We start from the raw sequence: 25,141 nt of genomic DNA, 5'->3' as shown, positions 1-25,141 counted from the left end.
ACAGGAATAGCTGCATGAGCCTCTAGGTGGGAGGAAGGCAGCAGGGATATGAAGACAGGGGCACTGTCTGGGGAACAGGAGCCACAGGACCTCAGGCCCCAGCTGTTACTCACCACCTACAGAAACACAAAGCACCTAATGGCAAGCTTTGGTTTCCTCATTTGCAAAACAGCAGGACTGATCTAGACCATGCCCATGATGGCTGGCAGAAGAGACTATGCTTGAAGGTCATCTGGGAGGCAGATTGCTTAGCTGCCACCACCCAGGCCTCTCAGATGACTCTGACGGGCACTCCCTGACACCACGCTACCAATAGAACCTGCCTCGTGACTTCTAAGGATTCTAGAGGTTCTACAAAAGCCCTGAGAAATGGTCAACTGCCTACAGCAAAGGCATGCACAAAAAAGTACAAACTGGGTGAGAGTGAGAGTGCCTGTTCCCCAGCTGAGAGTGTCTGTCCCTGGGGCTGGCACCAAGGAGGGGATGGAGAACAGTGGGAGCTGTGCCTCCAGACCCTTCTGCTCATAACTGCCAACAGCTCACGTGGGATTATCTAACCTCCCTCAAGTGGCCAGGCTCATACCACCTTGGACATTGGAATGAATGCCTCCCACTGGAATGGTGCTTTAGATGACATCTTCACAACATCATTTTATTAACATTTGATCTTCCCCCAAACTCTGTCATGTTGGAGACCAAGATTCACCAAGGTTAAGTGTCTTAGTGACAGGTAGGATGGAGAACACTCAGTCCAGGACACATGTACCATAACATTTTTAACATTTTCCCAATTTTTAAAATGAATATAATTTATATTAAAAATTTAGAAAAATAGCAGGTTAAAAAACGCTGCCACTGGCCAGGCACCATAGCTCACGCCTGCAAACCCAGCACTCTGGGAGGCTGAGGCAGGTGGATTGCTTGAGCTCAGGAGTTTGAGACCAGCCTGAGCAAGAGCAAGACCCCATCTTTACTAAAAATAGAAAAATTAGCTAGGTTTTCTGGCAGGCGCCAGTAGCCCTAGCTACTCAGGAGGCTGAGGCAAGAGGATCGCTTGAGCCCACTTTGCTAGCTCAACTGTGAGGTTGCTGTGAGCTAAGATGCTACAGTTATGGCAGCCAGAGTGGGAAAAAAAAAAAGCTACCAAGGCAGCGCCTGTGGCTCAAAGGAGTAGGGTGCTGGCCCCCAGATACCGGAGGTGATGGGTTCAAACCTGGCCCCAGCCAAAAACTGCAAAAAAAAAAAAAAAAAATTGCTACCATCTGAGATATATCCAAATTGTACTGTGGTTATGCCAGCAATCTCTTTCCTACCCCACCCATAGTTTTTGTTCAATATTCTAGAACTCTGAAGCACCAGGGAGCGCTCCAGTTCTTGCTCAGAAGCTCTGAATAAGTCAGTCTTGACTCTTGACACTCTGTGTGGCATAAGAGATGTGAGCACAAACCCAGTCTCCAGGGGAGGGTAGGTGTCCCCACAGCAGCCCCGACTCACGTCAGCTTACTCTTGGCCTCCGTCTCCTTGGGGAAGGGGTACTTCCACTTGGTGATGCGCCCCACCTCCCCCGACATGAAGGTCAGGTAGCGCAAGGTTTCCACGGCGACGTTGATGTGCATCACCTTCCGCAGACCCTCCCGCTGCCAGACGTAGAAAGCCACCACAGGGGAGGCATAGTTTTGGATCCACAGGACGTCCCCGGATTCACTGTCCACAGTAACCACCAGCCCATCGCCATTGGACACAAAGTGGGACATCTCTGCACAAATCAAACAAACAAAGCATGATGAGTCTCACGCCAACACGCAACCACATCCTCTACCTTCCCAGCAAGCTGCAGTCACTCAGCTAGAGGACACAGACTTCCTGAGTACTCCCAGGTCTCCTGTGAACAATCTCACTGCTTCCAGTGAACTCATTCAGGCTCTATAGTATCAAGATGCTGTGGGCTGCCTGGCTTCTAAACGCAAGACAAGATCACTCTCCAAAGGCAGTTTATTTGGTGATGTTCTATTCAATAAATAACAACAAATATTGAGAAGAAAAGAACCAATGGAGGCCCAGTAATTTCATGGCAACCGTTTAAAGTCCATCCATCAAGCTGAAAGTCAGGTCTAAACCACTGACACTGCCCCCATCAGACTCACAGAGGATGCTTCAGAAACAAACAAAACTGTTCTGGGTCCTGGACTGGAAAAGGCAGAGAGTCAGACTTTCAGATACCAACCTTAGGATGCCAAAATTGGTTTTTAGTTTTCATTTGTGCCAGGGGGATTTTAACTAGAGAAATAACAAGGGGATGAGCCTCGTTTGGAAAGTGGCCCTCTTGATGAGGCTGTTAACGTCATATGCTAATTCTTAGTTCCACTTTCCACGGGTTTGTAGGAAAGTCCTTCTGTGACAAAGAGGTCTCAACAATCCTCCCTCCTCTCTAGCTGATTCACCCCCATTTTAGATGATATTTTCACGACATCATTTTATCAACATTTGATCTTATTTGATCTTTCACAGAACTCTGAAATGTTAAAGACCAAGGCTCACCAAGGTTCAGTGTCTTAGTGATAGGTAGGGATGGAGAACACTCAGTCCTGGACACATGTACCATAACATTTTAAACATTTTTCCATATTATAAAATGAATATAATTATAATAAAAATTTAGAAAAATAGCAGGTTAAGAAAGCTACTCCAGACTTCTCACTCAGGGCCATGCCCATGGGAAGTCTAGAACTTGGTGATGGAGAGTGTTAAAAAGAAAATCCTACTTTCTGGAGCAAATGTGTCCACACAGGTCAAAAGTACCAGCCCAACCAGTGTAACCTGAGCAGGAGCACTCACTATAGTCCATGTCGTCATCAGGCAGCGAGGCTGCGTAGTCAAAGTAGGTGGCGTTCCACCGGAGCTCCCGGGTTTTGGTGTCGTACATGGTGATGGTATATTCTGGAGAACACAGACCAGCCCATTACCATGGAGGGGCCACTGAACGTACTGAGGCATGGACCTTATCTAATTGCAGCAAACACATCCTCTCTAAACTAAACATCAAAAAGCCCAGACTACCCTTTTGGAAAGAGAAAGGCAATGTGGAAGAAAACTGAAGTTCCAGAAACATGAGTGAACACGCTGATGGCATGTGAAACAGAGACTAGCCACTACCGCTGTGCCCTTGAACTCATGGCTTACAGAACTGTGAGCAACAGAACAGCTGTTGGCCATTAAGCTTTGGGTTGGTTTCTTGTATAGCTGTGAATGCCCAATATTAGAAATTGGCATCTGTGAGTAGGATGGCCCCATAACAAAGCCCTAAAACACATGGCATTGACTTTGGGACCAGTGGATAGATAGAGGCTAGAAGGCCCAATCAGACACCTATTAGGGAAAACTTGGAAGTGGAAAGGGGTGAGCCAGCTCAGGAGCCCACGTGGGTGACCTAATTAGTATAACTACTGCTTGTTATAATTTGGTAGACAGAAAAAGTAGCTAATCAAAAGATTCTCAACATAAAACATGGCCTTAGGTCAAATATCAAATCCAGGGTACTATCAGCAAAAAATGGTCTCAAGATCAAGTCAAGGTGAGACTGTAAGACCCTTCTCTGAGGCCCATATTCTAAAGTAGAGAATCCTGCCAGTATGGCTTTTATCTAACATAGTAGTCTACAATTTGACACATGGGAAGTCCACAGAGTTTTTAAAAAAAATGTTATCAGAATGGTCTAAAAAGATCAGAGACAGTCAAAATGAAAAACATGGTTTCTAGATCCCCAATTTTCAATGGACAAGAAACAGATTGAGAAAGCTACAAAATCAGTCATTTCTAGGACCTCTCAGAGGGCAGAACCCAGAGCCACTGAGCATAATGTATCAGCAAACCAATCACACAGAGTAAAAGTAGAGGCTTAAGGAAGGAACATTCTCTGTGCCCAGAATAGGGAGACCTGAAAGTATATGCCTGGCTGAATTATTAAGGACCAGTGTGTCCGTCTCTCCTTCTCTTTTTGGATGGGGATGTTCACTGCAGCTGTCTGCCTCTGCCTCACCACTGTATGTTGGATAGTTGGGGAAGAGAAAGAACATGTCCGTTTAATTCACAAGTCTCCAGATCAAGAGGAGCTGAGTGTGAGGTGCCTCATCTACCCTCAAACCAGATGCAGATCACAAGATGCTGGACTTGGAGACTGATGCTGCAACTGGACATTGGGAGTCTTGGGAATGCATTCTGCAAGTGGGAAGGCTGTAAGCTACTGCAGCCAGAGGCAGGACGTCTGGAAAGATCATGGTCAACAACTCTTCCCATCCCTGTAGTATGCACATCACTCTTCCCATCAAGAGTTCTCCACCCTGGATTCTGGGCTGACCTTATGACTTGCTTTGACCAACAGACTGCAGTAGAAGTAAGGTTCTGCGACTTCTGTATCCAGACCTTTTGAGACACCGTAACACCCACTTTTGCCAGGAGGAAGCCCAGCTGCCATGTCAAGAGTTGCAGGCTGTGTGGAGAGAGGTCTCAGGGAGGTGAACTGAGGTCCCAGATATGAGTGAGCCCAGTGAACAGCATGCAGGGTGGACATGATCCGCCCTTGCCGAGCCCTTCCTGGATTCCTTCCCCATGGAATCATGAGCAACAAAATGGTGGTTGTTTTAAGGCACTAAGTTGAGGTGGTTTGTTACCAGCAGTGGATAATGGAAACAATGGATTTACACACCTGTGTACACACATTCTGCCCATGCCAGGGCATACACCAACACCCTCCAACACCACAATTCCACTGAGAACCACACAATTTTTATACCTGGGAATCACTGTAAGGTTTCACTTGACGGAAAAGAAAAACAAACAAATCCTAGGCTGGCACTAGACTTGGGAGCTGGAATACTTGATTTTTATAGGGGGAGGATGGAGAATCCTGTAACCTAGGACCTTCCTCAATTCTGGGGAAACCCAGCCAGCTTCAACAAACCCAGGATTAGTCCTACTGATTGTCAGAAAGGCACTGTTTTCCTGAGTACTTGAAGGAAGGTTCTGTCTCTTTTTTCAAAGTCTTGGCTATGTGTATGTTTAGATCTAAATTTAGTGCTCAACTGTAATGAATTCATCCTAGGATTTTGGTGTAATTTTTTGCCTTCTAAATGTTTTCTTGTTTCTCTTTTTAGCTTTAACTATAACTATCATTCAACAATTTTTATGGCATCCCTGATATATGTGAGGTGCTGCACATATAAAAATAAGTGAGGCAGACAGATCACTGCAGTAACGGGGCTCCCCCTCCCACACACACACAGGAGTCTGGGCACTGCTAGGTGTCTGCCCATATGTTCTGTCTGGAGCTACGGCAGGTGAACAAAACAAAGTCTTGCCCTCAGGGAAGTGATATTCTAATGGGGGAGGCAGAAAATTGGCATATAAAATTTATAAATGTGCAGTGACAAGTGTTAAGAAAAAGGCTGATACGAGAGGAAACAGAAAATGACGTGGCAAAGAGGGTGCTAACTATGCCTAAAAAGGGACAATGATGGGCAAAGAGATGGTAGCTAGGACAGGCCTGTAAACTGCCACTAGTGCTCCCAGAACGGGAGAGCAGCATCCCTGGGTAGGGCAGGAGCTGGGGCAGGAGAAGAGGTCTCACCAAGATGACTTAGGAGCAAAGTTACGCAAGGAGAGGAGACATTCACCAGGCAGGCAACAATAGGCATACCTGGTGGAGAGGGATATACCACTGCAAGTCTTTAAAAATAGCACTGCTATTCTGAACTGTAGGTAGTTCCCAGGACTGGGAAACGTTTAAATGAGGGAAACCAGAGTGGGAGGAGGTGAGGGGAGTGGCAGCTACACTAAAGGGTGTTGTGTGTTGGGGCCAGGTTGGGCTGTATCCCTTGAGCTATGGGGGCCAATTAACAGACTTATGAAGGGGAATGAAGGGATCGGAGAAGGCAGCTCCAGCCTCCTCCTGGCTAATCAGGAGGGGAGGCAGAGATGGGGGTGGGAGGAGCTTTTTCAGATCTTTTCTGGAGGCAGATGGACTGTACAAGACAAATGTGTGTTTCTCACCTGTTCGCCCAAGATACAGAAGAGAGGTTGATGGGCACAGACTGTCTGCAAAGGCGGATGACAAAGTCTGCTGCTTCTCCCCAGTGAGAAGGTCAATAACATACCAGATGTCTTGCTTTTTACCTGAAAGGTCACAAGGACACACTGTTGTTTACACAAGTCCTATATGGAAAAAAAAAATCACTGCCAAACTCACAGCCCAAGATCTTCTCTGTGCTGGGAGAGACTGGCCCCAAATTCTCAGGATGTCAAGGACATTTCTATGATGATCTGCAGGTGACAACGCAAATGGTGATGCCTCTTTGGTCACTGGATCTTTTAATAATTTAATAACCTAATCATGGTATAAAAATTTCTCCAAACCTAGTAACATAATTATAGTAAAAAAATAAAAAGTTTTCCTTGGGCGGTGTCTGTGGCTCAGTGAGTAGGGCACTGGCCCCATATACGGAGGGTGGCGGGTTTGAACCTGGCCCCAGCCAAACTGCAACAAAAAAATTGCAGGGTGCTGTGGCGGGCGCCTGTAGTCCCAGCTATTCTGGAGGCTGAGGCAAGAGAATTGCCTAAGTCCAAGAGCTAGACATTGCTGTGAGCTGTGACACCACAGCACTCTATTGAGGGCGACAAAGTGAGATTCTGTCTCTAAAAAATAAATAAATAAAAAGTTTTCCAAACTTTCAAATTAAGATTTTATTGCTTTGATTAATGGCCTTAAATATGAAAACTCTTTCCCACAAAGGGCAATCCTTTTCCCATGGACTAAGATCTACACAGCTACAGTATTATACCTAGAGTTTGTCTCCCTAGTAACCACCATCTGTATTTCTTAACATCCCTACTAATTAGCCCGTACATAAGAGGATCTACAGTTACTGTTTATTTTGGTAATCAGCTAGTCCCTGTAACTGGTCAGTAGAGTTGGTTATAACCTGATGCTAGTAAGGCCAAAGTTACTGCAGCCTCTGTCCCCTGTTGGCAAGTTATGCCCTCCTCACCTTAGCAATCTAATTAAAAGATAGGAACAGGCAGACCGCATAGCAAACACCACTACCAGTGAAACCCAAAGCATGTCTGTACACCAGAGAGTCCTGGTAAAGGTGAGGTAGGAGCACAGGCCTCCAAGCCGAAGGTCGACACAGTCCCTGTGATGTGTTTATTTTTGTTTTGTAAGGCGTGATCTCTGGTCATGTGTATCTTCCTAACTTATTGGAAACGTTTGCTATTTCCAGGGACTCCTGCAAACAATCCTGAAAGGCCAGGTAGTGTCACAGGACATGAGAATTTGCCAGAGCTACACTTGGGTGCAACAGATGGAGCACACACGCCTGCCCCACATGTGTGCAACTTATCCATGGCTCACAGCTCTCTGCATTCAGTGGAAACATTCTATTACAAAAAAGATCTGAAGACAATGAAGAAAATGTGACCCAACAGCTCTGACCATGAACCCCTTCCATGCGGCCTGACACACATCTGGTTACTTCAGGGACTGCACCAGTCTGTGCAACCCAGCTACTACTGGAATGGGTGGACTGGACAACTGTCCCTTACTCAAATATGCTCAGTGACTTCACGCAGAGGGCACCACACAAAGGTGATGGAAACACAATTTCCCAAGTAGACCATGAATGATCGATTGCTGGCAAAAGCTGGAAGACCAGAGAAGAAACGGACATGGATGGTCAAAGAGGCCCAGGACAGGTCCCAGTGGACAGAGAAAGCCTGTGCAGGTCACTTCCTCCAACTGCTTAGGCTGGGAGCTCCTCACTTGGAAGGTGTGGGAGCTAGTCTGTCCCAAGCAAAACCCTAAGGCCTAGAAATGCACACAGAGTTCCCAAGACATGAACAGGCAGTAAGCAAGCACTTTCAGTTCCTCATAAAGAAAGCTGCTGTATAAATATAGGCCCTTATTACCACTATGATTTCAAGATTAAACACAGCTCTCCTTTGTGCGACAAATGCATTTTTATTGACATTTTGGCAGCAACCTGGTAAAAGAAAAGCAGGTGATCTGATGCTTTGAAAGCTATGACCTCAAAGGTATGAGGCAGTTTATCTAGGCAAGCTGTTAAGTGCTGTTTCTATCAAATACTCTGATAGCAGGAAATACTAAGAGACCTATAATTAATAGGCAGAGCCTGGCTTCCCTTTCTTGGCTCAGACTATTGTATTCACTTTAAATTTCATCCAGTTGCCACTGGGTATGTTGCAATCTTGAAATCGCAGGACTCCGTCAACACAGTAGCTAAAAGCTTGTTAAATGAGTAACCATATTATTGATGTCAATTCTTCTCCCAAGTGGGGGAAGCCTTTTCTAACTAGTCAGCTGATCCTGGCAACACCAGCACCCAAAGCACAATCGAGGCAAGAAAGGCCTTTCAGAAAAGGGCTAGGAAAGCCCAGTACCTTCCCAGTACCCCTCCTCTCTGGACAGGCCACTTTTTCAGATCTCAGGACTTCCAGTCACAGAGATACAAGTTTCAATGTGGAAAACAAGAACACTTACTTACCCATGTAGAGAATTCCATCTGAACTTCGGCATGGGGATGCCTGCACCAGCTCTGGGATGGTAAATGGAAGTTTCTTTAAAAAAAAAAAAAAAGGAAAAAATAACTTAACCAAGTCTTGTGCAACTATTTCATTTTTACTGGGCAGTCTGTTTCTGTTACCCAATTCTAATAAGAAAGAAACACTTGGCAGATGGGAGATTTCCTGATTGGAAACCGAGGACAAGGGGCACCTATGTCCCATCGCCCAGGTCCCTAAGCTCCTTAAACACCAACTCCTTTGTTTGACACCACACACGGAAGCCCCCCAAGGGCTCCTGTTCAGACCATTCCCCAGGGGTGACATTAACCTTTTCTGAACAGATTTACACAAATTTGGAAAACTGCACATTCTCTGAAAAAAAATCTTCTGTCTTGGAAAACGGACCCAGAACTGTCTAGACTGAACAGAAAGATGATGTTTCCTAGACTGGGAGGGAGGCAGAAGATTAACGTTGGAGAGACACAGCCATGGTGTCCAGCTCCATCCTCATGACCCCCGGCAACACAAGAGTTTGAGGTGGAAAAAGAAGTTTCGAGTTTTCTTCAGTAAATAATTCTCTCCTGAAAAGAATCATCGGGCCCTTTTGGTTTTAAAAAGGAAGTTGTGATAGGTGCCAGGAAAAGAAACTCAAAGGACTCCACAGGTTTCAACTGAATTTCATCATAAAACTGATTCTTCTGAGTGTGCAGCTGACATCTGACGGGTCCTTTTGGTTAATGTTCGTTTCAGTGCACTTTATTTTTGGAACATGCTGTGTTCTCGAAACTGTTCTCTAGATACCCGCTTTTCAGAAACTCCAGGCTTCTACCACACTGTCACCCTTTTCTTCGAGAAAGAAAATATTTTTCTCTAGCTTTAGTAAACTGAACTTTAAATACTAGTCCAGAATTTGGATTTTCTGGTCATCCCAACATTCAAACTAAGCCTTAAAGGAGGAAAAATGCCACAGAGAGGCTGTAATGACTGGTTTTTTGTCAGTTATTTCTGAGAATCAGAAAGTTGATGTAAGTCTCCTAGTCTGGAGTCCTGTGGTCCCTACTGGGCATTGCCATAGGTCTCCCGATTCAAGGCCCAGCTGGAAACACATAGTTTCCGGAGTTGCTAAACCAGGAAAGAGGGAGAAGTACAAGGTGGGGGTGAGCAGTACCCTTTAGAAGTCGGGGGTCTTTAAGGGCCAGTTCCAACCCTGGAATTCCCAGCCTTGAGCACAGTCCTTTACTGCTCCAGGCTTAATTTCCTCACCTCTGAAATAGGGCAGACACCTACGGAGCTACTGTGAGGTTCAGATGGGATAACTTAACACAGAACCTCAACGACGGTTCTGGCAAACAAAACGCTTAAGCAATGGTGGCCACAGTCATGTGGAGAGAAACGCTGGAATGAGGTACACACAGACCTACGCGGGCCTGTCCTCCCACCTGTCTCAGTCACAAGTATTCATAAAATAAGTTAGAAATCACCAAATTAGAGCCCACAATCTGCTGACTATCTGGACTAGCGGTTCTCATCCTTGGCTTTGTATCTGAATACCTGAAGGCTTTTATTTAAACTTTCTGCCGAAGCATAACACATACCAACAGAAAAGCGCTCATGATCACACGTGCATGCCGCTCACTCAGTTTCCATGAAGTGGACGCAGCCAGGTAACCAGTATCCAGATGAAGAAACAGAATATTTCTAGTGCTCTGGCAGGCCCCTTCTTACCCGTGGTTTGAGCCATACTTGTCCAGGTTAACTATTATCCTAACTGCAACACAGCACAGACCAGTCTTCCTGTTTTTGAGCTTTGTAGAAATGAATCATTTTGTGTGCAGCCTCGTGTGTCATGCTTTGCTCGCCATCCACGTTGCTGCGTGCAGTCCCAGGTTGCTAGCTTCCACTGCGGTGGAATACGCCGCCGCATGGCCAGTCCCCCATTTATTTGTCCTTCTACTATTGACGCTATTTTTCTTTGGTTATTATAAATGGTGCTGCGGTACATCTGAGTCTATGCCTTTGGGTGAACACACAAGCATTTCCGTGGGTCTGTAACCTGGGAGCGCGTTCCCGGGTCACGTGGACTTCAGTGCTCACTACCACAGCTTCCCAAACCAGCTGGTACTTCCACCACCAGGGGATGAGGGTTCTGGGTGCTCCATGTCCCCAGAAAATCGTGTTCTCTTTTTCTGTTTTTCTCATTTTAGCTATTCTGCTGAGTAGCATCATGGCATACTAGATAGCACTGTGTCAGTGCAATTTTAATTTGCATTTCCCTGATGACTAAGAAAGCTGAGCCCCTTCTTGTGTTTATCAGCCACATAAATAGACTCTTCTGTGATTTTTTATTGGCTTGTCCTTTTATTAATGATCCCTACGAGTTATTTACATATTCTAAATATGAATCTTTTGTTAGATATGTGTACTACAAATACTGTGTTCTCTCTCTCTTTTTTTTGGAGACAGAGCCTCAAGCCGTTGCCCTGGGTAGAGAGCCATGGCATCACAGCTCACAGCAACCTCCAACTCCTGGGCTCAAGCGATTCTCCTGCCTCAGCCTCCCAAGTACCTGGGACTACATGCGCTTGCCACAACACCCAGCTATTTTTTGGTTGCAGCTGTCACTGTTGTTTGGGGGCCTGGGCTGGATTCGAACCCACCATCTCATGTGTATGTGGCTGGCACCTTAGCCACTTGAGCCACAGGCACCAAGCCTATGGTCTCTCTTAATGAATCAAAGTTCTTAATTTTAGTATAGTCAATACATCAACTTTTTTTTTTTTTTCAGTTTTTGGCCACGGCTGGGTTTGATCCCACCACCTTTGACATATGGGGCCAGGGCCCTACTCCTTCGAGCCACAGGGGCCACCCAATACATCAACCATTTTAACCTAATTTATTTATTTATTTATTTATTTATTTTTGAGACAGAGCCTCAAGCTGTCCCCCTGGGTAGAGTGCCATGGCTTCACAGCTCAGAGCAACCTCCAACTCCTGGGCTCAAGTGAGTCTCCTGCCTCTGCCTCCCAAGTAGCTGGAACTACAGGCGCCTGCCACAATGCCTGGCCATTTTTTGGTTGCAGCCATCATTGTTGTTTGGCGGGCCCGGGCTGGGGATTCAAACCTGCCACCTTAGGTGTATGTGGCTGGCGCCTTAGCCGCTTGAGCCACAGGCGCCAAGCCTTAACCTAATTTATGTTTAGTGTATTTTTTTTTTCCCACATCCTGCTCTAGATATGAAATCTTTACCTACTCTAAGGTTGGAAAGATATTCTGCTACTTTTTTTTCTTAAAGCTTTGTTATTTTGCATGTCACAGTGAGACATGTAATCTATCTGGAACTAACCTGCGTATGAATGGCGGGAGTAGGAGTGAAGATTCTTTATTTTACACGCTATTCCAACAGACCTATGGAAAAGATCATCCTTCCCCCCTGCACTGCAGTGTCGCCTTTGTCATAAGTCAGGTCTATGTGTGGGCTAAGGTTAAACATCACAGGTCAAGCTTCTCAAATGGAGCTGAGAGTGGAGTACCACATGCCTCCCCCAAGGATGGTGGGGTGAGGACAGTGTTTCCAACTATACTCCTCCCTCCCAGATTGAGTGTCACACCAGGTGTGGTGGCTGGGAGGCTGAGATAGGAGATCTCTTGAGCTCAGGAGTTCAAGACCAATCTGAGCAAGAATAAGATCCTATCTCTACTAAAAATAGAAAAAATTAGCTGGGCATTGTAGTGGGCACCTGTAGTCCCAGCTATTTGGGACACTGAGTCAGGAACGTTGCCTGAGCCCAGGAATTTGAGGTTGCTATGAGCTATGATGACGCCATGGCACCCTAGCCGGGGGAACAGAATAAGACTCTGTCTCAAAAACAAGCAAACAAACAAACAAAAAATCAAATCAAGAGTCACTAGTTAGAGAAAGCTGTTACTAACAGAAGCATCATACCTTTCCACTGTGCCGACAAGGCCCCAAGAACCTGTGGTCTATGTCACTGTTTCCGAACTCTAGATACACAAGTAAAAGCTCTGAGAAGATACTGATGCCCAAGCCCCACTTTAAACTACCTGAATCAGAATCCCCAGAAGGTTTTTTAAAGCTCCCAGGTGATCTGAACATGCAGAAACAGTTAAAGACCACTGGTCTAGAACCTCTAGAATACACAAAGAAGCTACTTATACTTACTGTCAAACCTTCATTATTCTTGCCCCCAAGTGTGTATAGGCTGCCGTCATTGGGATCTGGGAGGAAGGCAGGCCTGGCAATTAAATAATAAGTATCAACGACAAATTGTAGCCCAGGGCACAGAACACAGTATCAAAGCCATGCAAAGCAGTGGTGGGAGGATGGAAAGCAAGGACTGGGGGGTGGCTACGCTTGTGTGTGCAAGATAATTCCACCCACTGCTCTCTGACTTCAGCCCCAGATTAATGAAATACCCCTATGGGGGTGCATATTACACTTGAGTGAAGAAAAACAACCTGCAAAGGTAAAATTATATGAAACCACAGAATAGTAAAGCATCATTTGGTCAAAACACTCTGGATGAAGATAAAATAAGTGAAAAGGACCCAGCAGGTCTACTTCTTGATTTTTATATCAATTGTGAATAGAACTTTAAGCCTAAACAGCACATTGAGACCTCATTTCTATAAAAAAATTAAAAAAAATTAGCGGAGTGTGATGGCACACACCCATAGTCCCTGCTAGTCAGGAGGCTGAGACAGGAGGATTACTGAGCCCAAGAATTTGAAGCTGCAGTGATCTGTGATTGTGTCTCTCTACTCTGGCCTGGGTGACAGCACAAGACTCTGTCTCAAAAAAAATAAAAATAAGAAAATTTAGTAGCATGGTAAGGTAGCTAAACAGGTAGAACAAAGCTACCTTTAGTTTTCATGAAACATTTATATTTTTAACTGGTGGCTTTGTGGACTCAGAGACTCCACCAAGGAGACAGATCAAGGTGCCTCCAGCAGCAGCAGCTTCCTGCAAGGCAGAGGTGACTCTGCCCAAGATGGAGCTATGACTCTGGTCATGTGGAAACTGCCTGCTGAATCTCTCCGCTATCTGGGATGTGCCATCATTTGAGGCTCTTACAGGTGTCCAACTTCTACTCCAACATACACGTTCTAGTAGCAGGCCACGTTTACCTTTTCTCTCCACAGAATGACATATCAAAGAGAGAGGTCCAGTCCTCCTGAGGACTTTGGAAGTTTTAAGTTCAAAACTCAAGTTCCATCTCAAGTCTGTTTAATGCCATGGCCTAGGATGGGCCCCTCATTGCACTGGGAAGACTTCACGGGTCTCATGCATTCTTTTTACACTTTAAACTTAAGCCCATTTGAGCATTCCCAGCAACCAGCCTCAGAAATACTGATTGAATATGAATTCAATCGATCAAATTGAAATATTGATTGAATCTGATTCAATCAATATTTGAACTAAGGGGCGTATTGAGCAAATTAGAAAACTTACTCTTCCACGTGTGTTGGGACCTGCAGGACCGGATCTGTGCAACAGAACGACAACAAAGGCATAGTTAGACGGACCCCAAAATGCCAGAGGCTTCCCAGGACCAAGTCACAGGCTGTACCAATAATGTAAGTTCACCCACATGGGATAATGTATATGAAGGTACTTTCGAAAACATAGACATGGGGACACAAAAGTAAGCTCTGTTGACTGTCACTGAGACTGGACAGGGAACTGAGAAGAACTGCTGTCAAGAAACTTGTGTGTGGCTTGGGGGACAGACAGAGAGGGACGAACAGTTGCTACCCACAGTGGACAAGGAATGACAGCATCACTATCTGACATTTCTAAAACCTAAATCCGTACCTAGGGTGGTACCACGTATTCCATGAAAAAAAGCAAAACTGGGACAAAAGAACTGATTCTGACTGGATGGTAAGCGCACACGCCTTCTGGACTAATATATGGCAATCGAGGGGTCACTACCTTTGATCTTGTTCACTGCAATTAAATAGTAAGTATCAGTGACAATCTAGTTTTATCTCTAAACTAGATTTCTAGTTTAGAGGCTCGGCGCCTGTGGCTCAAGCGGCTAAGGCGCCAGCCACATACACCTAAGGTGGCGGGTTCGAATCCCCAGCCCGGGCCCGCCAAACAACAATGATGGCTGCAACCAAAAAATGGCCAGGCACTGTGGTGGGCGCCTGTGGTCCCAGCTACTTGGGAGGCAGAGGCAAGAGGATCTGCTTGAGCCCAGGAGTTAGAGGTTGCTGTGAGCTGTGATGCCATGGCACTCTACCCAGGGGGATAGCTTGAGGCTCTGTCTCAAAAAAAAAAAAAATCTAGTTTAGAGATAAATTATAGAAAATCCTTTTTGTACAAAGACACAATACAAATGACTAATCCTTCAATAATATAGTCAAATTATTTCTGCCACTTAAACAGAAAATTAAGGCTTCTAAGATGGCTAATAAAGTGTTCACACATGTACAAGTCTTTATGCTATTATGTTCAGGAGGACAGACACACTGGCACTCTGGGAGGATGAGGGAGGAAAATCTTTGGAGCTCAGGAGTTTGATACCAGCCTGAGCAAGAGTGAGACCTTGTCGCTACAAAATAGAAAAATAAGCCAGGCATAGAAGAGCACTCCGTAGTGCCAGCTACTCAGGAGGCTGAGGCAAGAGGATCACTTGAGCCCAGGAGTTTGAGGTTGCTGTGCGCTGTGATGTCATGGCACTCTACCCAGGGTGACAGAACAAGACTCTATCTATCTCAAAAACAAATGAAAAACTGCAACCCCTGCCTCCCCCAGCCTTGTACATAGAGTATTAATATAATTATGGGGAAAACCTTCAAGGCATATGGAAAAAACCAAATGGAAAGACCAAAAATGCTAAGCGTTAAGTTATCTTTACTGGAAATATAAACGACTCTCCCACCTTTTTGATATCTCAAAATTTCTACACAAGCAAGCATTACTTTTTAAATTGGAGAAGTTATTTCTCAAAGCCAATTTTACACTTGCAACAGTTAGCAGCAGAATTTCTCTCTCCCTAGATTCTCCTGGGCACAAAGTGAGAGCGATCACCTGACCCCGGGGGCAGGTGGTGGTGGCACTGAGAAGGCAGGAACACTCACACAGCAGCACTGTGAGGTGACAGATCTAAAGCCCACAGGCATGAGACTCACAGCGATAAGCTAGTTCCAGCAATCAAAACCCTACAGGCTACACAGCCCCTCTGTACACAACCTGGGGTGGGGGGAAGGACGGCAAATATTCTCCTACGATTTTGTATGCAGAGTTCCAGATTCTGTGGGCTCTGCTAATAGTGACAGACATTTGTCCAACCCTCCCGGTCACTCAGGATTCGCAGATGAAGGAAAACCTTTCCAGCCTGGCCATATGTTGACTCTGCTTTCAGAGCCCAGCTCCCTCCCGCACAGAGGCCTACGGAGTTCACCACCACAGAAGTACACACGCCATATGTGGTCTGTGGGCAGCAAACAAACAATTCACTAAACCAAAAACACTTTAGGAAACAGGAAGAACTTTCAGTTGGTGAGCATATGTTTATCTTTCCCATTAATCACCTCTCGGTACACTCTCACAAACAGACTGATGCAAGAGACAGGAAATAAAGGCGCACAACACCGTCCCACTGAAACACCAGCCAGTCGAGGTGCAATTAGCCCAGTTACCTCGGCGCAGCCCTCAAGCCACGCAAGCCAGGAAGAGCAAATGGCATATTCCAAAGAAACTCAGCAGTAAAAACGGCCCTTCCCCCCCCACCCCCATTTCAGCCACTTAAGGGTATCAGGGATAAATGTAGATTAAGAGGACATGGCCGGGTTCCAGCAATTCACCAGAAACAAGACTAACATGACTAACATGACTTAAACTCCCATCCATAACCGGGTCCCTGCTGTACAGCGCTGCTCAGTCTCCTGGACTCGCCTTCAGAGGCAGACTTCCCTGGTGTTCTGTCTTATCCTCGGGTCACCAACACTGAGGCCTCAGGTCCCAACATGTACCCTCACCAGAAAGGCTGCAGCTAAGATGCAGGACATGAGCAGGGGACAGGAAGGGAGTCCTGGGACAGATAGACACATCAGTGTTTAAGAACTATGATTTTTTCCCAGGCTTAGGAGGAGATAAACTCCAGCTGGAGGATCTTACGGTCATCTTAGCTCTCTCTCCACTAAGTGAGGTGCCTGGAATGAACTTCTGCAAAGCTGCAGGCTCGGGAAAAGCAGAGCTCTTAGGACACCTTGGACAGGGGCAGGCAAGTGGCTGCTCCACTCCAGAGTAGGTGGGTTGGGTTTTCTTTTCTTAAAAGAATCATTTGAATCCAAGGTTTGCTTTATAATACTACAGAAGGCGGGGTAGGGATGGTGCAGATAGGCCGTCTGCCCATAACTGTTAAAGATGAAAAACTGGGAAGGGGAGGATTCATTTTATTATTCTCTGTACACATACTTGAAATTTCCCATGTTGACAAAGGCTAAAAGATAAACATCTCTGGAAAGCCAGCAGCAAAATGCAAACAAAAAGCATCATCTGAAAATGAGCAATGAAAGGGCGACGTGAAAAAGTGGTTCTTGGGCAGTGCCTGTGGCTCATGGAGTAGGGCGCCGGCCCCATATATCAGAGGTGGCAGGTTCAAACCTGGCCCCAGCCAAAAAAGAAAAAGTGGTTCTTTTGGTTTCATAATGAGAACCAAGAGGCTATCAGGAAAAATTCTTGCTTAAAAAGAAAGCCTTCAGCCCTGTGAAAAGACCCACTGGCCTGCCTACAGGGCTATAAACCAAAGCTGCTGTGAAAGCAGCCACTCTATCTACACGGGCCTCAGAAAGACTAAAGCCAATCTCCCCAAGTTGTATTACTTTCAGGAAAAAGGGAGGGAGGGTTCTGTCACTAGCATAAAAGTGTTTGTCATTCAAGGTAAAGGTGAAGTTATGGGTAAAGATATGGGAGGTCTCTTGGGATTAACACGGGCAGAAGCAAACCAGCTCACTGTTCCCGGGGAGCAGCTGCAGGCCTCCATGCCACACCTCCTGCCCCTGGAGAAACTGAGGTTCTGGTGGGGTCAGGAGACACTCATTGCTGTTGTGCTGTGCTAACCTAATCCCTCTTTTCAAGGCTGAGACAGGTGACAAGACAAATGTGCTAGTCCCTTAGGCTAAAATTTTAAACATTTCTATCCCCCAAAGCAGTGAATTTATGTCCCCATTCCCTTCTCTAACACAGGGAGAAAAAATTCCACCTTCTCCTCCTGATAGCAGATCCATCTTTGTAACTTCAACCATAATCACAGTGGGCTGATTCCAGGCCCTGTCCCAAGGCCCCCACCAGCACCTTGACCTTCACTTGCCCAAGCCAGCCCTCCACCTTTTACCTCCCAACACTACCAGCATTCTCCTAGAAGACAGCCAACCCGGGGAGATTGGCTTTTATCTTTCTGAGTCCCTAGCAGATGGAGTGGCTTCTTTTCATAACAATCAAATAATCGAAATTTCTACACACCTATTTCTCCCGAACATGTATGTGCCACTGGTCACCAAACTTTGGTCAATTTCGATGACAATCATTGTCACATGTCCACTCCCTCCAATGTCATTGAAATCCTTTGTCCTTCAAGCCCTCCCTCTTCTCCCTGTCTGTGTGGCTTTTAGAATCAGACAGAGCTAGGCTTAAATTCTGGCTCTGCCAACCACCGGCTGAGGGACTTTGGCAAAGTTATTCAATCTCTCTGAGCCTCAATTTCCTCATCAGTAAAGAAAAAAAATAGGGTGACGTCTGTGGCTTAAAGGGGTAGAGCACCAGCCCCATATGCCGACGGTGGTAGGTTCAAACCCAGCCCCAGCCAAAAAAAAAAAAAAAATGCAAAAAAAAAAATAGAGACAATAACACCTACCTCTTGGAATGTCTCTACATGAATCAAATAAGGATGAAATGTTTTGGCAAGACCTTAAGTAGGTACCTTGACAGAGACGAGTAATCCTTTCAAAGGCACAAATCGGATTATACTTACTGCCACTCAAAATCTGTGGTGGCTCCTTGTCTCATACAGTGGCCCATAAACCCCTCACACCCCCCTCTCATCCTGTCACCCTCTAACAACCTCCCACTAAGTCTTCTGCCCTTTATCTCAGCCACACCAGCCTCCCGGTATCCAAACGCTGCCAAGCCTGCCCCTGCCTCGGGCCCTTGTATTTGCTGCTACTCTGCCTGGGTATCTGATCAAATGTCAGCATCTCAGAGAGGTCTTCCACGGCCACATCCTGCTCCCCAGGACTTCCTGCCCCTCTTCTCCTTGCTTAATTTCTCTCCCTGTCACTCACCACCTCTGAAGTCCTGTATGTTTTATCATTTGTTGGATGTTTGAGTCCACCTACTGTAAGCGCCGTGAGGGCTGGGGTTTATCTTCTGTTGCCTGCTATACTTCTAGGATCTAAAACAGTTCCTGGCACACAGGAGGCACTCGACGCATTATGTTGCTATGAAAGAATTCCTGAGGCTGGTGATTTATAAAGAAAAGAGGTGCATTTGGCTCACAGTTCTGGGGGCTGCACAGTGGCATGGTACTCCTGGTGAGGGCTTCAGGAAAGCGAAGGCCAGCCAGTGTGTGCAGAGATCACATGGAGAGAGAAGAAAAGAGAGAGAGAGAAAAAGGTACCAGAACTTTTCTAACCACCAGCTCTCGGAGAACTCTCACATGAACTTTCAAAGCAAGAACTTACTCACTACCTTGGGGATGGCACCAAGCAATTCATGAGAGATCCACCCCCACGACCCAAATACCTCCCACCAGGCCCCACCTCCAACACTGGGGATCAAATTTCAACATGACGTTTGGAGAGTCAAATATCCAAACTGTAGCAGTTTGCTTCCTACTTCCGTTCCTGCCCAGCCTAGAGAGCCGATGTCCCTCACTTCTAACAACCCAGCAGAAAGGCTCCATCAGCCCCAACCCAGGATCCACCTGGCAGCCCCTGCTCCCCGGCATGCCCCAGGCTTCTGAGCACCATTGAAGAAAACACTAGTCATTTGTGGTGATACCATTCCACATGTATGGCCAGCTCGGGCCCTGTCATTAGGAAGCTCATTTATCTCCTTCCCAGGTGACCTCTGCTCCACATCCCAGCAGCTGGCATTTCAAACCTTTACTCCTTGCCTCAAGGCCATTTCCGTTCCACCAAGACTGCCTTCTGGGTCACAGGGAAAATAAAGGGGTACAGAGCTCTCTAAAACCTCCTACCCTGCACCAGGTCTGCCAGCTCCACCCTTCCCTCTGCATTTTTACAAAGGACATTGCTTTCATCTTCACATCCACAGATGTTTCACACTCACATGGGGGGTCTGGCCTTTTGCTGTTGTTTGCCTGCCCATATCATAGTGTGTTTTGGGACAGGGCCTGGCTCTGTTGCCTGAGCTAGAGTGCAGTGGCATCACTGTGAGTGGTTGCATTTTGCTGCCCGGTACATTCCACCGTGAAGATCTAGCATAATTTATCTGGTTGCCTGCTGGTACACATTCAGGTTGCTTCCATTTTTCAGCCAGTGTGAATAAGCTGCCATGGACAGTTTTGTATGAGTCTTTATTTGGACCAACTCTCTTCTTTCTTGAGAAAATACTTAAGGAGCGGAGTGGCTGAGTCAGACTGTTTACATTTGACTTGATAAGAAACGGCCAAACAGTTCTCAAAAGCACTCGTGCCATTTTACATTCTCAGCAGCAACATATGAGAGTTGCCTACAGAAGCTTTAAAATGTTCACTCCTAAGTCCTTCCCCAAGAAAGCTGATTGTGTAGGTAGAGCCAGGTAACTCTTCTGCTGAGCCACACAGGGCGAGTCCTGCTCTGAACCCTCTCGGCCACCTTCTTACCTCTGTCTTTCTCCACTCACTGCCCTCTGGCCCCTCAGATCAACACCCCCACTGTCAAGTTCCAGTGATTGGATGGAATGGACATCTGCACACCCTCCCGGTGGCCCAGCCCTGCTCCACCCCCTTCTGGGCATCTCAAGCCAAGACCACAACCCCAGACCTGCTCTTCTCACAGTCCCTGCATTGCCCGGGGTCCCACTTCCCTGCAGTCACACGCCCTGGAAATTTGGCTGTTCTCAGCTCTCCCCTTGCTTTAATTCTAATTCTCTCCCATTGGTTCGATCCTAAATCTTGTAAATATTTCTACTAAATATTTCTTAAAATCTACATCCTAGTTTTCCTCTCCTCTACCACTGCCAAACTTAGGAGGTCACCACTCCTGTCTCACACCAGCTCCCTGTCTTGGATTCCTTGCCTCTCAGATACATACCCACCACTGCCTCAGAGAGCCCGACAAAGGCGAATGGGTTCGTGACTTTCCCCACAAGATCTTACGACGGCGCCCCTCTGCCCATTGAATACCTTCCATCTCCATGGCTTGTCAGAGGTTCCCAAACTTTTTTGGCTCACAGCACACCTAGAGTCTTAGCATTTTCCTCAACCCTAGGCCAGAAGAAATACCTAACGGTTTCATTTATTAAGTAGTTATGTCCAAACAAATTGTAAGTATTTAGGGCCTAGTCACTTAGAAGCCATGAGGAAGGGAAAAAAAAATTCATTCTTAATCCTAATCATTTATGCACCTCTAGGGTTCCACAAAACTTCTAAACCTTATAATCAGGTTGGATGCTGCCACCCTCATTATGATTACACACTGATTTTCACATGGTGTTTGAATTTTATCACATCAACATTTACAGTGATAGAACATCCCTGAGAGGAACGAAGCATGATCTAACATGCAAACTATGGACTCTCTCAAGGATGGCATTTGACACTTGCTGAATGTCACTTTGTTTCTCTCAAAATTTTATTGCAGCGCCCCTCACGGAGTTCACCTCAGGAGCCAGAGCCTAAGCATTTGTTTGAATTTTATCACATCAACATTTACAGTGATAGAACATCCCTGAGAGGAACGAAGCATGATCTAACATGCAAACTATGGACTCTCTCAAGGATGGCATTTGACACTTGCTGAATGTCACTTTGTTTCTCTCAAAATTTTATTGCAGCGCCCCTCACGGAGTTCACCCCAGGAGCCAGAGCCTAAGCATTCAAGGCATTGAAAACTAGAGCCCAGTTCTTCTCCTTGATTCTGTTTCAATGACATGGTTCCTCCAAACTCACCCCAGGCCTTCATGTGGAGCTCTATGCTTTCCATGACCCGTTCCATCTCTATCTACCTAACCTGCTTGTCCTTTAAGGACCTTTCAAATGCACCTTTGTCAAGGAAATCAGAAACTGACTGTCCTCTGGACTTGCTATGCACTTACGATGCTCAAGGGATGGGTCCTTCACTGCATGTGAAGTGTATCTGGGGGCTGGACTGAGTTTTAAGTACAGGGATAGTGACCATCTATTTTGTTTATTGGGAAAAATATGTAGAAAAGTGCAGAAAGCTTATGTATAGAGTTCAATGAATAATAAAAGAGTGAACTCTGGGGTCTCTGCTCCTCCTGTACGTAGTAGACAATTCTGTCTACAGAATGAAAGAGCATCAGTAATTTAAGACAGTCAAGAAGATATGTGAAATATAGTCACTCAAATAAGTTTTTCCTGATGAAAAAGACTTTTCTACATGGAAACTTACATAATAAAAGCTAAAATCAGGGCGGTGCCTATGGCTCAGTGAGTAGGGCGCTGGCCCCATATACCAAGGGTGGCAGGTTCAAGCCTGGCCCCAGCCAAACTTCAACAAAAAAATAGCCGGGCGTTGTGGTGGACGCCTGTAGTCCCAGCTACTCAGGAGGCTGAGGCAGGAGAATCGCCTAAGCCCAGGAGTTGGAGGTTGCTGTGAGCTGTGACTCCACAGCACTCTACCAAGGGCAATAAAGTGAGACTCTGTCTAAAAAAAAAAAAAAGCTAAAATCAGCTAAGTCACAATAAAAGCTAAAACCAGGCATAGTACTGTTTGTTCACTCATGTTGAAAAATTGTTTAAGCTTATGGAAAGAATGACGTAGCATCTGCTTTGAAATAATGGAAGGGGAGGAGACTGCCAGGAGTTGATCATTACTAAAGTTGAATACTGGGTACCTGATGGCTTCGTGGTATTATTCTCTTTACTTCTGTGTATATATAAAGTTTTTCTAAAATGAAAAGTTAAGAGGAAAAAAGATAAAAGCTAAAAATAACAAACTGTTTAAGGAAAACCTTTCCAATAGGTTGTGAAAGAAAGGCCTGTCCTTCCTGCTCTCACCTGTACTGGAACTCTTAGGGCTGCACCGCCAGCTTCACAGCACGTGGAGGGACGGGGCTGCGGGGTGGGGGAGTGGGTGCTTCACTGAGACCACCAAGGACCCCACCCTCAGGACCACCCCAAGGTCCCGAAACACGGGCTTGGCAGAACTGGTGGAAAAAGTAGGGATGAAAAATCGGCTAAAGAGAAAAATATCTTTGATGAAATCAACCAAAGTTTAAATAATTGTTTCAAACTGGACTTCAGGACTGAACAGGCTCTTTCTGGAGGTAGCTCCGGGCAGACTTTCTTCCATGTAGGAAGAAATAAGATCCTTTTGATTACAGAAGCCACAAGAACAGGTTGCTTACTTGATCAGAGCTCAAAGAACCTTGCAGGATCATTGTCTTTGCCTCCTCAGATGAGCACTGATATTTCTGGAACATGCTGCTTCTCCAGTGGAATCTAGATGACTGCTGGCTTTACTGCCCACCTCCACCTCCTTCTCCTTTCCAACCCCATCTGACCCCATTTCTAACCCTGCACACCTACCACTTAAAAGAAGCTTCCTTTCACCGGTAAGCTATCATGGCACAGTTAGAAATTCTCCAAGCCAGGGCGGCGCCTGTGGCTCAAGGAGTAGGGCGCTGGCCCCATATACTGGGAGTGGCAGGTTCAAATCAGACCCGGCCAAAAGCTGGGGAAAAAAAAAAAGAAAGAAAGAAAGAAAGAAATTCTCCAAGCCAGCCCTTGCTAAGTGTACCCCTAGCAGTGATGTGAAATGTTCTAGGTATTTAAAGACTAAAAGCTGAAATCCTTACCACCTTATACTCTTTGTAAGCCTCCCCATGCACCAAATATACAAGGGCCTCCCCCAACCCGCCCCCCACCCCTGGAGGAGGTTGACAACCCAACTACTCGTAATTATCTGTTGAGATGTGTCATATGCATCTCTAAGACAAAGTCAAGCACCTACCATCAGCTGGGGTCTCTGTTAAGCGCTATGCAGGATAAAAAAAGAAGCTTCTGGCTTGGCTTACAACACTAATACACATGAGTAGCATATGACAAGCTGCTCAAACACGTGGTATCCAGGTGAAGCCTAGGGTACTAACGGCAGAAAAGTATGAAGGACTTTAGCCCCAAGCACGGAAAGACAACACGAGTGAAGAACTGTCACCTTGTCTGTGGGAATGAGGACACAGGCCTGGCAAGTGTGATGTGTCCATCCTGAGGAACCACACAAATAAGGCTGGACGACAGGCCGTGACACCAGGGTGGAAAAACGTCTTGAAACTTCATGATGTGGGCCCAGGGGCAAGAGTTCACACATGTAATCCCAGTATTTCAGGAGGCTAAGGTAGGAGGATTGCTTGAGGCCAGGAGTTTGAGACCATCCTCGACAACACAGCAGAAAAGAAAAGAAAAAAAAAGGAATAAAACCCCCAAATAAATAAAAAATTAGCTGGGCATGATGGTCAGTACCTGTAGCCTCAGCTACTGAGGAGGCTGCGGTGGGAGGCTTGCCTGAGCCCAGGAGTTCAAGGTTACAGTGAGCTATGATTGTACTGCGACAATCCAGCCTAGGGAACACAGCAAGACTTTATCTCTTTAAAAAGAGGGAGAGAGAAAGGAAGAGGGGAGGGAAGAGAAAAAGAAAAAGAAAACGCTGAGATGTGACATGGTGGGCCTTTGGACAACTGGAAACTTCTGAGAAAAAGAGAAATGCAATACAGGTCGAACACCCCCAACCTGAAAATCTGAAACTTCAGCAACGACATGATGCTCAGGAAATGCTCACTGGAGCATCCTGAATTTCAGATTTGAGATGCTTAACTGGTATGTACAACACAAATATTCCAAACTCCAACAAAATCTGAAATACTTCTGGTCCTGAGCATTTCAGATGATGACGCTCAACTTCACAACTCCTGGGAAGGCAGATCAGACAGGCAGGTGGCAGACGTGATGTGAAGGGGAAGGGGAGAAGGAGGAATCACAAAGGTGATGCGTCAGCCCAAGGAGGGGAGTCAGAAACAGGTGGAGGAACAGGCACCAGCAGAAGTGACCAGGTAAAGGAAGTGCCAGAAAAGAACGTGACAAAGATGACATGGAGATTTTAATAACCCCAGCTGACAGCCGTCAGATAACACGGAAACTAGAAAGGCATAGTCTGGATGAGGTAGGTAACTGCCATTTTCTCAAGAATGTACTTAAGTTTCTAATATTATTTTCTTTCTCTCTTTTTTTTTTTTTTTTTTGAGACAGAGCCTCAAGCTATTCCCCTGGGTAAAGTGTCGTGGCATCACAGCTTACAGCAACCTCCAACTCCTGGGCTCAAACGAGTCTCCTGCCTCAGCCTCTAAAGTAGCTGG

The 25,141-nt window shown here is 46.0% G+C and overlaps 1 protein-coding gene across 3 annotated transcripts in view; it reads right to left on the bottom strand.

The window, feature by feature from the left end:
* Window positions 1-25,141, bottom strand: part of ERN1 (endoplasmic reticulum to nucleus signaling 1) — a 74,886-nt gene that overhangs the window by 27,736 nt on the left and 22,009 nt on the right. For 2 of the 3 annotated variants that reach the window (XM_023511017.1, XM_023511016.1), the window contains 6 exons: window positions 14,045-14,078; window positions 12,755-12,827; window positions 8,556-8,628; window positions 6,046-6,168; window positions 2,836-2,937; window positions 1,495-1,756 (listed from right to left, as the gene is read on the bottom strand). In XM_023511017.1, coding sequence (XP_023366785.1) covers window positions 1,495-1,756; window positions 2,836-2,937; window positions 6,046-6,168; window positions 8,556-8,559 — 491 coding nt within the window. In that variant the 5' untranslated portion in view covers window positions 8,560-8,628; window positions 12,755-12,827; window positions 14,045-14,078. The remainder of the gene's footprint in view (window positions 1-1,494; window positions 1,757-2,835; window positions 2,938-6,045; window positions 6,169-8,555; window positions 8,629-12,754; window positions 12,828-14,044; window positions 14,079-25,141) is intronic. The other variant, XM_023511018.1, reaches the window with a different exon arrangement.

Source organism: Otolemur garnettii, unplaced genomic scaffold, assembly GCF_000181295.1.
Source record: "Otolemur garnettii isolate 467f Iridium unplaced genomic scaffold, OtoGar3 scaffold00018, whole genome shotgun sequence".
Taxonomy (NCBI): Eukaryota; Metazoa; Chordata; class Mammalia; order Primates; family Galagidae; genus Otolemur; species Otolemur garnettii.
The sequence above is the reverse complement of the archived record's forward strand: the minus strand, read 5'-3'. Positions and strand labels throughout refer to the sequence as shown.